Below are 15,299 nucleotides of genomic sequence, written 5' to 3' on the forward strand. Positions count from 1 at the left end.
TGCTGGCTGGAAGTCGGGGGCCAAGAACACCACAGGGTGTCTCCACTTAGCTTTGCAGCAGGACACAACTCAAGCCTGAGCAATGAGAACATGAGGGGCTTGTGGGGAGAGGAAGATGGGTGGGTCACTCCACAGACAGTCTGGGAGTGCTCAGCTTAGAGTCACCTTGTGGGTGTGATTCATAACTGCAGGGAAATCAATAAATCTTCCCCCAGAGTTTCCACAGATTCTGCCTGTGGAAAAGTCCTCGTGGAGGCTTCCATTGGAAGCTCTGAGAGGGTTTCAGTGGTGACTGATATGAACAAGTGGCAAGCTGGAGGGAACCTTCTTTATGGCTGCAGCCCTCAGAGCAAGAACGGGCCAGGAGTTACTCGTGGGGACACAACTGCTACTGTGAAGACAGACAGAGACACATATGCAAATTCACTGCTGTGAGTCGTGCAACACTGAGTACACGGTCCTAGAAAATGGTGATCCAAGGCACCAGATAATCAAAGCCACACATCACGTTGAAAGACAGACATGCAAAGAACAGCATACAATAAACAGCACTGCATGAACATCAAGATGCCAGTGTGGTGAGAATGATACAAATTGTCCGACGATTGTCACGATAAGAGGTATGTAGCGCACGTGCATAACAAAGCTCTGTAGCGATGGATGGAACTAGAATGCAGAAGTGCAGTGGCTGCCAGCACAATTTGAACTTCATTCAATGTGAAACAAGAACCTCAGAGGTATGGAGAAGCAACTACGAGCACCGATATCACACACCCCTGGCTTATCAATTCTTCTCCAGGTGCTACACGCTGCTAAGACATGTGGTGTCTACTCTTGAGATGTCTGTTACCATTAGAAGTCTGCTGTTGTCACCACGATGGCCCATGTTTCTGCTTTTGCCCTCAGAGCAAGGCCAGGCTGGCCAAAGAGCACAGAGAAGAGCCCATTCCCTTTGCCCATTGTAGTGGGGTGGGGGTGGGGGTGGGGGGGCGGCCTTCTGCTGAGTCAGGAGGACATCTGTCCATCTGGCTCCATAGCCCACAAAGCAACCATGCTGCTTGCCAGTTCAGCAGCCGCACAATGCCTGGCCAGTGCCGCTCCTGACAGGAAGCCGTTGTGCGGCCTGGCTGATGAGGTGCCCCTGGCTCTGGGGCTCTGCAGTGGCTGCAAAATGCTCCATGTCACAGTAAAAGCTCCCTGGAGAGGTTTGCCTGGAACCTACATTGTACTCCTTCCAGTGTCAGGTGAAGACCTTTTTATTCTCCCAGTATTTTAGCTTCCTAATCTTTTAGCTCTTGGTGTTTAAAATCTGTATTTTAAATCTCTGCATTGCTGCTAGGTTTAATTTTGGTTGTATTGTTCTATTGTGGTTTTAAGCTTTCAGATTTTATATTGTTTTATGCTGCATTCTGTGGTTTTAGTTTTTGTGAACCACCCAGAGAGCTTCGGCTATTGGGCAGTATAGACAGACATACATACATACATGGGATAACAGCCCACCCAAGGACCAGCAGCACAAGGCACAGCTCAAGAAAAACTTACTGGGAATTGGGATGGCAGCCCTTGCCTCTGCTCCCCCGTCCCTAGCAAAGGAGGTCTGTTGCCACCAGCATCATCCCCAGCACCTCTCCGCTCCAGCAGCACCATTGCAGGATAAGAGGGGGTAGGTGAGCAGCGACAAGTGCAGAGGAGGGGCAGCTGCCTCTCCTGCTGAGACGAAGTCTCCACCCTGAGGGCAGTCCGGTGCCTAATCTGGGACACATGAGCTTAGCCTTGAGTGCCCTTTGGGTTTTTGCACTTCAACAATGCCTGCACAGAGCCCTAGGAAGATTTGATGCCATGGCAAGAAACCTCCCCCTCCCCCAAGGGCTATGGGAAGAAAAACAAGGGAAGCTTCTACCCCCCTACTCACCCACCCACCTGCCCCCAGCTCCTGCTCTCAGTCATTACTAGGAGGGACCTCCTTCTCCTCCTGTTTCCTGACTCCTAACTGGGCAGAGCAGGGGAAGCTGCCCCAGTTGATCTGGGGGCTATACAAGCAAGCAAGCTCCCCAGAAGTGAGCAGTCAGAGCGAGCAAACAGAGAGAGCAAACAGGAGTTTGGCAGGGGAGGTCCCTAACAATTTTGTTTTTAATTTCTTGTAACACGCACTTCTATACCTGTGGGACTCTGTTGTTAACCTACAGTGAATAGAGGACAAAGCACAGGCTATCCCAGTCCAATCGCAAAGCTAGACACAACAAGGGAAAAGAGGCAATGGAAGGACAGGACTCTCCAGTGGTGGTGACCTGCAAGGTCTGTGCAATATTTGTTTTCTTTCCTGAGATCAACATGGCCTACAGTGCAAGTTGATTACACTGTTCGAAGAAAAGTAAGAGGACTGGAGCGGCAAGTGTCGATCCTCAAGGGAATAAGAGAAGACGAAGAGTTCTTGGGCAGAACGATGGAACTACAGCAGCAAAGCGAAGTACAGGAGCTAGAAGACCAACAGCAAGCTGAGGCAGAAGAGGAAATTGTTGAGGCAAGGAAAAATGAAGTAGAGGATACTCCTTGGAAAAGGGTGACAGGAGCAGAAGAATTAGAAGCCACTCTGCACCCTTGGAAGCAGTGGAACTATGAAACCATTTCCATGTACTTGAGGATGAGACTGGAGGACAGCCTGCAGAGGAAGAATTACAGGGGCCCTCGCAGGAGAGCGAGCAAGAGGCTGAAGGTCAGTCAAGGAGAGGTGATGAAACCAAGGCCTCCAGCAACAAGAAGAGAAGAGGAGGAGGAGTGGGAGACTCCTTGCTGCGTGGGACCAAAACCCAAGTATGTCGCAAAGACCCGTGGACTCGCCAGGTCAGAATGGGGAAGCTGGGAAAAAAGCCCAAAGCTGCAAGAGCTAAGAGGCAGGTGGAGGAGGCCACGAAGAGTGGAAGATGAACAGAAGGAATGGGGTTACAAGGAGAATGGGGGGGGGGAGGTTGTCTTATTTCCCCCTCTCTTTCTCTTGAGATCCACCCTACCCCACACTCTTGCCCCGTGCTTGAAGAGAAAGTGTGGGGTGATGTTCTTAAGAGAGAAAAGGGGGGAGCTCTGACCCCGCCCATCCCTGGTTCTGCCCCCCACTCTCCACCTTGTTATTTCCCCCGAGGGAGTGCTCCCCTGGATGGGAAAATGGTTCCCCATCGTGGCAGAGGCAGATGCTGCGGTGTGTGGTTTGGCAGCGCACCACAAGAGGCAGCCATGCAGAGGTCCAGGGGTCACCAGTTCGAGCCCAGGCAGCCTCTGACAGACAGGCTGGCAGTTCACCACATTATGTCAGACAAATGATAGCTTGGCAGCATATTGAGATTCGTTGACCCGTGCCAACAAGCGATTCTGGGCACTGAGGCCATCTCGTTCCCAGACGCCCCTCGCTAGACTTCCAGGAGGTTGCTCCGTGCGGGCCAGCCGTCCTGCGCCAGTACTGGATGAGGCAGCCACCAGCAGCACAGTGGCAAGCGCCGAAGTGCAGGGCACTCAAGCACAGTGGCAAGCGCCAAAGTGCAGGGCACTCATCGCGGCAGCCCCTATGGCCGCACCACCAAGCAGAGTCCAAACGTCCAGGCTGCTGTGCTGAGCCCTGCCAACAAACCCGTTCTAACCGTGCTCGCCTCGCCCAAGGGCAGGCCGTTTGTACAGCGAATGCATCTTGATTGGCCATTCTAGATCAAGCCATCCCGAAATATGGAACAAGAGTCGTTACTGGGAAAATTCACTCCCCCCCCCCCCGCTCCAGCTACTGTGTTGCAGCTAAGCTCAGAGGGAACAGGAAAGCCGGAGGGGGGCAGATGATGTCAGTGTCCCTGCTCATAAGAAGGGTGCTGCACTGCACCCCCGTGAGCCCCGCTTCCACTGCGCCATTGGCAGCCCCCCCGGGGGGGGAGCCAGAGGTGTCCTTTCATTCAAACAAGGGGAACCAAAGGAGAGGTGAGGAGAGGCGAGGCACAGATGGGGTCCTCCCATCTCGGTCCTCCTCGTAGCAGAGCCTGGAAAAGACACGGAACCCTCGAGGAGGAAGTGTGTGAAGTGAGCAGACATAACAAGAGGCGTAGGGGGCAGTTTAAAGGGTTTTTTTTCTATTTACAAATGAACCCCAAACATGCTGAAAGCCCTTGTTTTCTGACTTTGGTGGGTCTTTCAGCTAAAGGCACTGAGCATGAAATAGATGAAGCTCCTGAGCATACAATGGCAGCCTTTTTGCAGCAGGCCCATTATGTGAGGTGTGTGTGTGTTTTTTTTAAATACTTTTTATTCTATCTTTTATCTTTATAAATGAAATAAACAATACCAACAACCTAATCAATAACTACAATTTCCCCACAATACAGTATTCTTAGGAGGACACAGCAATAACAAAGGAGGAAAAGAAAAAAAAGAGAAAGGAGAAAGAAGAAAAGGATCAAATTTAAACTCCATTACACAGAACCTTCAAATCCCATTCCACTTAAAAATTATACCTATAACATCGGCAATATTACAATTCAATACAGTCTAAATAATCAAACTTACATTTCAATATCATATCATCAGTCTTATAGCAAGGAAGCAGGCCTACAATTCATTTCCAGTAACCATATATTGCCCTTCAGCTAATACATAATATTAAAGCTTAACAATTTAACCAGCCAAAAATTTTAGTAACCAATAATGATAGTAATAATAATAATAAAAAGGAGATTTTAAAAGATTAATAATAATACAAACAAATCACTAATAAAATTTATAATATATGATAATAAATCTTAAAATCAACCTTACAACAATTACTAATATATTTTGTACTAGATATATAAATGAGTGTGCACATTTCTGTACACCCTCAGACAATAAATTTAAGTACAGTATATCATATCCATTTTAAAAAGAAAGGATTTAAAGAAAAAGGGAAAAAATTAGAGACTATAAACAAAAAGAACAGATATATATATGAGCAATTATCTCTGGCCTAGCCTGAATCTTCCAGACTAAACAAAGCCTGTTAGCAAAACATGTTTGTAGTTTCCAGTTCATGGTGATAGAGCAGAACTCTCACGCGCTTTTCCATTTAGCCACGCCTCCGCCATTTCATGATTTAGAAACTTCTTCATCAGGCCTTCAGAAAAAATGCAAAATGTAGCAGGATATTTTAAGTGATATTGTAAGCTCATCTGTTTTGCCAGATTTTTCGCCTTAGTAAATTGCCTTCTTTTATCAGCAACCTCTTTGGTGTAATCGGGAAATAGCATAACTTCATCTTGTTTCCAAAAAAGGTTTCCACCCTCTCTTGCCAAACTCAGGATATAATTTTTTGTGGAGATTCTTGCAAATTGGACTATAACCGTATAACCGGTCCCTTTGGCGTTTGACACACGGAATGCCTGCTCAATATCAAATGAATAATCAGATGGCACTGGGAGTATCTCATGCAGGAACTTATCTACAAAAGTAGACAAATTTACATCAGTAGATACATTTTTAATACCAATGATATGTACATTTGCCCTGTGTAGAGAAGCCTCCAATTGAGAAATTTTGACTGAGAAATTGTTGAAAAAAGCTTGTGATGTTGTTTCATTCCCTGCCAATGGGTCTTGGTTTTCTGACTTTGGTGGGTCTTTCAGCTAAAAGCGCTGAGCATGAAATAGATGAAGCTCCTGAGCGTACAATGGCAGCCTTTTTGCAGCAGGCCTGTTATGTGAGGTGTTGTTTAAAGTCTCTGGGAAAAACCCGTCCCTGAGGGAAGCCTGGGCGGGTGCGTGGGGTCCCACAGGCCCCATCCTGGGCTTGTGGAACTGGCCGCTCTCCAGCGCAAACGGCAGAGCAGCACAATAGTGGGCCGTGGAACCGTCATCTGGGGAAGCAGCGGGCATGGAGGCTTCAAACGAAAGGAAGGCAGAAATCTCAGGTTGAAGCATTCACTGTGCAAATGCAAATCGCCCCTAACGGCTTTCTTTCCTTGCTTCCTGCAGATACAGTGACGGAAGTCAAGACAAACATTTATGTGACGAGCTTCGGCCCCGTCTCAGACACGGACATGGTGGGTGCTGCTTTCTCAAGAGAGAGGTGTGTGTGTGTAGTCAGAGGGGGCACAAGCACAGCCTCCAGGGATCGGACGTTGTTTTTGTGCCATGAAGCTGGAACAGACCAAAGGCCTGTCTGTTCCCACAGTGGGCTGCCGGACGCCCCCATGGGAAGCTCAAAAGCACCCTCCTGCTCATGTTCCCCACAACTGGTGTACAAAGGCAATTTCTGATAGCAGAGGTAATATATAGCTGTCATGAGAGCCTTATGTGCCATGCATTTCCCTGGGCGGCCCCTCCCTTCTTAGAAGACAGTCCCTGGGGATCTGAGGTATCCCTCAGAAAATGGGTCTGTTTGTGGATTGCGTGGAGGATGCATAGGAATGTCTGGGAAGCAACCAGGAGAAGAGAGTTCGCTGTTCCGATGGGGGCAGTGCCACCACCACCTTCCCCTCCTTAAGGGGGAAAGCCCAGTGGGGAGGATGCTGCAGCTCACCCTTGGCATCTGAGCGGAAGTGCCAGGCCAGGGCCCTTTGTGGGACTGAAAGGACAGGACCCCAGGCCATGACGGCAGAGTCCCCCCAGCTCAGTGGGGCTGGACTGTCCATCCTGCCCCCCCCCCAAATGGCCATCATCTCCCCACCCCGGCTGCTCCCTTCCAGAGCCGGTATCAAGGCACATGTAGGGCAAAGTGACAGGGGTGCCTGAGGAGCCAGCCCCCTTTTGGGGGGAAGGCACCCCCTTTCCTGAGCAATAGCGCTCCCTAAAGCCGCATGTAGAGCAGCCATCTCCAACACACTGCCCTCCAGATGTTCGAACTGCAACTCCCATCATTACTGACCATCAGCTGGGGATGGTGGGAGTTGTAGTTGAAAGCATCAGGTTGGAGGTGGCTGATGGAGAGGGTACTTCTCGCACTGGCTGCAAAGAGGCAAAAAGAGCATCCCATGTGAGAAAACCAGGAAAGGGGAAATGGGAGAGACTGGGAGATGTTGAGGGAAATGGTTAATGAAAGCCCTGAGGACTGAGTCAAGGCCCCTGTTCCCACAACATTTTGTCTAATTAAAAGAGCCCTGTGGAGCATAATTAATTGGAAGAACACCACACCACAGGACTTGCTGTTTTCTCGCCAAAGGATCTGGTCAAAAATCCCAAGCTACAGAAGAACCCATGAGCCAAAAGGCAGATGAGGAGTCAAGGTCTTTCTTGATTTCTGGGTTCATAAATATTGCCACATGCCACTGGGAGCTGCAGGGGCAGGGGGGAGGGATCCTCCTCTACAGAAGGGGGGCTTTTTGTGTTTCATGCTCAAATTGCCCCCCCACCGACACTTTTCCTTGGGATTCTGAATCTGACCACACGGTCTCCAAGCCCCCTGGTTCCAATGAGGGACTTGAGATCATCCTCAAGACCTCTTGCTAATGTCTAGTCATTCTCCAGGATCTGAAGTGCTGGGGGTTGTTCCTTCCTTGGGCCCAAAGGCCACTGGATTTGGCTTCCAGGGCAGAATCCATGCAGGGCCCTTGTCAGTCGGTTTTGGTGAAGCTGCAGATGGGAACCTCTTATTGGTACCTCAGAGCCCAGGCTGCCTGTCACTTTTCCCCACAGAGGATGAGGCCATCCAGCCATGGAAAGTCTGACTCTCCAAAAGATGGAGCAAAGGCCCAAATTAGTGGCCCAGGGGCTGGGAGAGGAATGTTCTCTCATATTCCATGTGGATGGGCTCCTTGTCAGTGCACCCCTTTTCCCCATGGAAGACCTGCTCAGCACTCTCTGGGATGAGAAATTAATGCAAAGTGTCACCCGAGCTGCTGCCTTTAGTTTTCCTGGCTTCCCTCCCTCTCGCGGTCATTCCGCTTCCTCCCTTTGGCACCGAAGAAAGCAACCTTAACATATTCAGCCATCCAGCCCTCGGGGAGCATCTCATACTTACTTCTAAGGTGGAGCATATTTGATTGAGGGAGCCTGTATAATGAACTGTGAAGAAGGGAGAAAGGGAAGGCACTGAAAAACGGAAGGTATTCTTGGTTATGTGTTTTTATAAAATGTGCAGGACATGTGCAGGACAGATAAAGAATAATACACACACGTGCGCTTGGTTGCCTGCTTTAGTTCTGCACATTTTACCCATGTAGAATAAATTTTGTGCTGCATGCTTTGTTGGGGGGTCCCTGATTGAGGGAGAAGTTGCCAATATTATCCCACACACACACACAGGAAGAGGGAAGGAAGCCTCTCTCCTACCCCCCACTGCACCGAGATGATCCATCACCTGCTCTGTCAGTAGCCCTTGTGAAACCCACTTTTTGTGCCTCCTGATCTGGGATTGGCACGAGAGGGTGGCCAGAATGCTCTCTCCCTCCACTGTCCAGGACATCGTTGGAGATGGGCAGGCAGGGAGCAGCTGGCTAGCAGTGGACTGCAGGGACTTCCGATGGAGAGATGGAGCACAGGGCCAGAAGGCCAGGATCCAGGAGAAGTGCCTGGTAGCCTCCTCTGGCCAGGCCACCTGATGGGACAGGCTTGGCGCTGGTGCCCAGCCCTTCCAGCTAGCGCCAGCGGACCTTGCTGTGGAAAGGAGATGGAGAGAAAAGGGGGTCAACAGCTGGCTGTGGCCAGCAGTGTCCGTGTCTCTGGTCTCCTTTGCGCTCATCACCCACACCACTGTTGCCATGGTGACTGCTGCAGCGGGGAGGGGGCTCTGTTTGCCTGCACTTGTTGCTGGGCCTTTGATGCTGAAGATGAATCATTCGGGAGCGGGGGGGGGGGGCTTGAAAGGAGCCATAGACAGCACTGTAGCCTTCAATATTTGGCCTCTGTGTTTATGGAGCTGACAACTCACAAAGGGCCGGGGGAGGAAGAGAGAGTGAGAACCTGGAGGTGGAGAGCAGGGATTGTCACCACACCTCTGGCAGCCGCGGCTGCTCCAGTCTGGGCCCTCTTTCTTCTGAATGGCTGAAAAGGATGAGCGGCCCTTGCCCTGGAGCCTGGAGCTGAGGGCCCCTTGCCCAGGCCCCTGCGGCAGAGGCCTGAGGAGGTTCCGCTCACCACACCCCTTCAGTGTCACAGAAGATCAGGGGTGCAGTGGGAATCTGTGGCGTACAGGCATGCATTCTGACAGTCCCCATAGCCCACAAGGGGAGGCCAAACATGCAGGCAGCTGCTGTGTGCATTTGTGTGTGTATGTACATATTTTCCAGGACTCTATTTTCCCGCACGGGGGCGGGCGGGGGGGCGCATGTTATCTCAAAGTCAGCAAAGCAGTTCTAGCTGTATTAGGGCTCCTTCACACTGAGCTTTTATCCTGCAATTGAGATGGCTCCTTCACGGAAGTTTGCGGGCTCTTTACATGACGCCGTGATCATTCAAGGAGTCTCCTGCACTAGATGCCCTTTGTTCCTTGTTTAAATAGATCGCAAATAATGAGCTACCAAATTACCCCCTTGTGTTCCGCTTGAGTTCCCTCTGTGAAAAGAGGAAGAGTGGCAAGAAAAGACGCGAGATCAATGAAAGATAATGGAAGACTCCGATACAGGGAGAAGGAGGGGGAAGGGGGTGGGGGAAAAGGAAGCACTTGAAAAAGGGAGTCATTGTGATCTTGCATTCAAAACGGAAGCAGAAAGCCCCATTTTAAATGCAGGGTTTTAGGCTGGTGTAGAGATGCCCTGACCCCTTCATGGATCACTGCCTTGTTGTGGCGAAGGGGCTTGCGTAACTCAATGAAGCCATAAGCTATGCCGTGAAGGGCCACCCAAGACGGACAGGTCATGGCAGAGAGTTCTGACAAAATGTGGTCCACTGGAGAAGGAAATGGCAACCCACTCCAGTATTCTTGCCAAGAAAACCCCATGGAATGTATCACAAGGCTAAAAGAGATGACGCCGGAAGATGAGCCCCTCAGGTCGGAAGGTGTCCAATATGCTACTGGGGAAGAGCAGAGGGAATTTCCAAGTAGCGCCAGAAAGAGTGAAGCGGCTGGGCCAAAGCCGAAAGGACACTCAGCTGTGGATGTGTCTGGTGGTGAAAAGAAAATCCGATGCTGTAAAGAACAATATTGTTTAGGAACCTGGAATGTCAGATCAATGAATCAAGGTAAGCTGGAGGTGGTCAAACATGAGATGGCAAGATTGAACATCGACATCTTGGGAATCAGCGAACTAAAATGGACAGGCATGGGTGAATTTAATTCAGGTGACCATCATATCTACTATTGTGGGCAAGAATCCCTTAGAAGAAATGGAGTAGCACTCATAGTCAACAAAAGGGTGGGAAAAGCAGTACTGGGGTACAATCTTAAAAATGATAGAATGATCTCAGTACGAATCCAAGGCAAACCATTCAACATCACAGTAATTCAAGTCTATGCCCCAACCACTGAGGCCGAAGAAGCTGAGGTTGATCGGTTCTATGAAGACCTACAACACCTTCTAGAACTAACACTAAAAAAAGATGTCCTCTTCATCATAGGGGATTGGAATGCTAAAGTAGGAAGTCAAGAAATCACCGGGATAACAGGCAGGCATGGCTTTGGTGTACAAAATGAAGCAGGACAAAAGCTAATAGAGTTTTGCCAAGAGAGCAAAGCTGCTCCAGCTGGTCCAGGGACTACAGAAGCAGGCAAGCTCCCAGAGAGCGAGCGAACAGAGCGAGCGAACAGGGGGAGCAAACAGGAGTTGGCCAGGGGAGTTGCAGTGGTTGAAGAGACAAAGGAGACAAAGGAGACAGAGGCTAAGAGGTAAGTGGGTTGCAGGAAGCCCAGGGCGCTGCCCTTTATCCTTCTGACTGGCTGTGAGCTCACCAGGAGCTTCTGAGAGCTCCAACTGAATTGGAGGGGTGTGGCCTGAGTACTCCCAGCAGCTGACTGGGCGGGAAGCTTCAGTCTGTTTCCCGCCTCCCAGCTGAGCAGAGCAGAGCAGAGCAAGCTGCTCCAGCTGGTCCAGGGACTACAGAAGCTGGCAAGCTCCCAGAGAGCGAGCGAACAGAGCGAGCGAACGGGGGGAGCAAACAGGAGTTGGCCAGGGGAGTTCGGCAGGGGAGGTCAAGGGGGAGGCCCCTAACATTTTTTTTTAACTAACTTTTTCCCATTTATTTGTCTTGTAACACACACTTCCACACCAGTGGGACTCTGCTTTTAACCTCTACTGAGTAGAGGAGCAGGCACAGGCTAGTCTAGAACAATCACAAAGCTAGACACAAAAAGGGAAACGGGGCTATGGAAGGACAAGACTCCCCAGTGGTGGTGACCTGCAAGGTGTGTGCCATGTTTGTTTTCTTGCCTGAGAACAACATAGCCTACACCTGCAACAAGTGCAAGTTGATCACGCTGCTGGAGGAAAAAGTAAGTGGACTGGAGCGGCGACTGTCAACCCTCCGGGGAATAAGAGAACACGAAGAGTTCTTGGACAGAATGGGGGAACTACAGCAGCAAAGGGCAGACCAGAAGCTTGAAGAGCAACAGCAAGATGAGGCAGAAGTGGGAAATGCTGAGGAGAAGAAAAATGGAGTAGAGGATACTCCTTGGAAAACGGTGACAGTTAGGAGAAGAAGAACTAGACGCCACTCTGCACCAGTGGAAGCGGTGGAGCTGTGGAACCGATTCCAGGTACTTGCAGATGAGACTGGAGGACAGCCTGCAGAGGAAGAATCACAGGGGAACCTGCATGAGAGTGAGCAAGAGGCTAAAGGTCAGTCAAACAGAGGCGATGAAACCCAGGCCTACAAGAAGAAGAAGAGAAGAGTGGTAGTAGTGGGAGACTCCTTGCTGCGTGGGATCGAGACCCAAGTATGTCGTGAAGACCCGTGGACTCGCCAGGTATGTTGTCTCCCAGGAGGACAGATTAGAGACGTGACTGAAAGGTTGCCTGCACTCATAAAGCCCACTGACAGGTATCCCTTTCTTCTCATCCATGTGGGAACAAATTATACCGCCAAGCGGAGCTACGAAGAGATCACGTCAGACTTTGAAGCTTTGGGAAGGAAACTCAAGAACTTTGGGGCCCAGATAGTTTTCTCATCCATCCTTCCAGTAGTTAGAAGAGGGATAGAAAGGGAACGAAAAATACTCCGGGTGAATGACTGGCTACGAAGGTGGTGCCGACGAGAGAGATTTGGATTCTGGGACCACGGGCTATACTTCCTGGAAGATGGGCTGTTGGCTAGGGATGGGTTGCACCTCACAAAGGCTGGGAAGAATGTGTTTGGCCACAGCATGAAGAACTTCATCAGGAGGGCTTTAAACTGAATCCTACGGGGAAGGGAGATGTAATGTTGGGGGTAACAATGGACGTAGGCACATGCCCTGCAATGGAGAGAACAGCGCTGATAGCGCCCAATAATAGTCTTCAGACACATGTAGGAAGAAAGCCAGACTATGAAGCACATGGTCTTCGATGTCTATATACTAATGCCCAGAGTATGGGAAACAAACAGAACGAACTTGAACTCTTAATACAGGAGGGAAATTATGACTTGATAGGTATAACTGAGACTTGGTGGGATGACTCTCATGACTGGAATACAGCAGTTGAAGGATATAACTTGTTCAAAAAGAACAGGAGGAACAGAAAGGGAGGCGGGGTTGCACTGTATGTGAAAAATACATATCTCTGCACAGAAATACAGGAGGAGGAGCTTGGTAGCCCCATCGAGAGCATCTGGGTTGAAATAAATGGAGCAAAGAATAAAAGGAACCTGGTGGTCGGAGTCTACTACCGGCCACCCAATCAAGGAGAAGCCAAGGATGAAACTTTTGAAAAGCAAATAGCCAATGTTTTAAGGAAGCATGATGTAGTAGTAATGGGGGACTTCAATTTCCCCGATATTTGTTGGGAGACAAATTCTGCAAAACATGGCCCCTCCAGGAAATTCCGGACTTGTGTGGCGGATCACTTCCTCCTACAGAAAGTAGAGGAAGGAACTAGAGGATCGGCTATCCTTGACTTGATCCTAACCAACAGAGATGACTTAGTGGAGAAAGTAGCAGTTACAGGAACTCTGGGGGAAAGCGACCATGTTGTACTTGAGTTCTTGGTTCTAAGGGAAGCAAAAGCCGAGTGTAGTCAAACGCGTACCCTGGATTTTAGGAAAGCTGATTTTCATAAACTCAGAACAATTATCAGTAAGGTCCCATGGCAAGCAATGCTAGCAAGAAAAGGAGTCCAAGATGGGTGGGAGCTTTTAAAAAAGGAAATTCTCAAGGCACAATCACAAACAATTCCAACAAGAAGAAAAGGTGGAAGACAACAGAAGAAGCCAATGTGGCTTCACAAAAAAGCTTAGGGATGACCTGAAAACAAAAAAGGACACATATAGGAAGTGGAAAGAAGGCCAAGTAACAAAGGAAGAGTACAGGCAGGTAGCACAGAATTGCAGGGATGGCGTCAGGAAGGCTAAAGCGGAGAACGAGGTGAGGTTAGCGAGGGATGCTAAAAACAACAAAAAGGCTTTCTTCAGCTACGTGCATAGTAAAAGGCAGAGGAAAGAAATGGTTGTTCAGCTATTAAATAAGGATGGCAAAATGATAACAGATGACAAAGAAAAGGCAGAGGTGCTCAATTCCTACTTTGGCTCAGTCTTCTCCCAAAAGAGGGTCTACGACCCCCCTGGCAAAGGCGAAGTACAGGCTGAAGGGGCAGGATTGCAGCTTGAGATCGACAGGCATATGGTCAAGGAACACCTCATTACTTTGAATGACTTCAAATCTCCAGGGCCAGATGAACTGCATCCTAGAGTCATAAAGGAACTGGCAGAAGAACTCTCAGAACCGCTGTCTATTCTCTTTGAGAAATCATGGAGGACCGGGGAAGTGCCAGATGACTGGAGGAAGGCTAACGTTGTCCCTATCTTCAAAAAGGGTAAAAAGGAGGAACCTGGGAACTACAGACCAGTCAGTCTGACATCAATCCCTGGGAAAATTCTGGAGCAGATCATAAAGCAATCCATCTGGAAGCACCTTGACAACAATGCCGTGATTACTCGAAGCCAACATGGATTTGTCAAAAACAAGTCCTGCCAGACAAATCTGATCTCATTTTTTGATCAAGTCACCTCCCTTGTGGACCGTGGGAATGCTGTAGACATCATATACCTCGACTTCAGCAAAGCTTTCGACAAAGTGCCCCATGATATCCTGATGAGCAAACTAGCTCGAAGTGGGCTAGATGAAACAACGATCCGGTGGATCCACAGTTGGCTACAGAATCGGACTCAAAGAGTGCTTATCAATGGGACCTTCTCCAACTGGGGAGAGGTAACGAGTGGGGTACCGCAGGGCTCAGTCCTGGGCCCAGTGCTCTTCAACATTTTTATTAATGACTTGGAGGAGGAGGTGCAGGGAATGCTGATCAAATTTGCAGGTGACACAAAATTGGGTGGGATAGCTAATACTTTGGAAGACAGAAACAAAATTCAAAGTGATCTTGATAGGCTGGAGCGCTGGGCAGAAAACAACAGAATGGCATTTAATAGGGACAAATGCCAAGTTCTGCACCTAGGAAAAAGAAACCAAATGCACAGTTACAAGATGGGGGATACGTGGCTCAACCACACTACGAGCGAGAAGGATCTTGGAATTGTCGTCGATCACAAGCTGAATATGAGCCAACAATGTGATGTGGCTGCAAAAAAGGCAAATGCTATTTTGGGCTGCATTAATAGAAGCATCGCTTCCAAATCCCGGGAAGTACTAGTTCCCCTCTACTCAGCACTGGTTAGGCCTCATCTGGAGTACTGTGTCCAGTTCTGGGCACCACACTTTAAGAAGGATGCAGACAAGCTGGAGAGGGTTCAAAGGAGGGCAACAAAGATGATCAGGGGACTGGAAACAAAGCCCTATGAAGAGAGACTGAAAGAACTGGGCATGTTTAGCCTTGAGAAGAGAAGACTGAGGGGAGATATGATAGCACTCTTCAAGTACTTGAAAGGTTGTCACAGAGAAGAAGGCCAGGATCTCTTCTTGATCATCCCAGAGTGCAGGACACGGAATAATGGGCTCAAGTTACAGGAAGCCAGATTCCGGCTGAACATCAGGAAAAACTTCCTGAGTGTCAGAGCAATACGGCAATGGAACCAATTACCTGGGGAGGTGGTGGGCTCTCCCACACTGGAGGCCTTCAAGACGAGGCTGGACAGCCATTTGTCAGGGATGCTCTGACTTGGATTCCTGCATTGAGCAGGGGGTTGGACTCGATGGCCTTGTAGGCCCCTTCCAACCCTACTATTCTATGATTCTATGATTCTATGAGAACATGCTGATCATAGCAAACACTCTTTTCC

General features: G+C 49.3%; 1 protein-coding gene across 3 annotated transcripts in view; it reads left to right on the forward strand.

Annotated features, from left to right (window-relative positions):
• GABRA3 (gamma-aminobutyric acid type A receptor subunit alpha3) overlaps positions 1 to 15,299 on the forward strand; it is a 68,680-nt gene that overhangs the window by 33,240 nt on the left and 20,141 nt on the right. For all 3 annotated transcript variants that reach the window (XM_084813412.1, XM_084813410.1, XM_084813411.1), the window contains exon 4: positions 5,976 to 6,043. In XM_084813412.1, the coding sequence (XP_084669538.1) occupies positions 5,976 to 6,043 (68 nt within the window). The remainder of the gene's footprint in view (positions 1 to 5,975; positions 6,044 to 15,299) is intronic.

This window comes from Heloderma suspectum, chromosome 9 (assembly GCF_057233095.1).
Source record: "Heloderma suspectum isolate Gila_16-S chromosome 9, 16-S_ref, whole genome shotgun sequence".
NCBI classification, from domain to species: Eukaryota; Metazoa; Chordata; class Lepidosauria; order Squamata; family Helodermatidae; genus Heloderma; species Heloderma suspectum.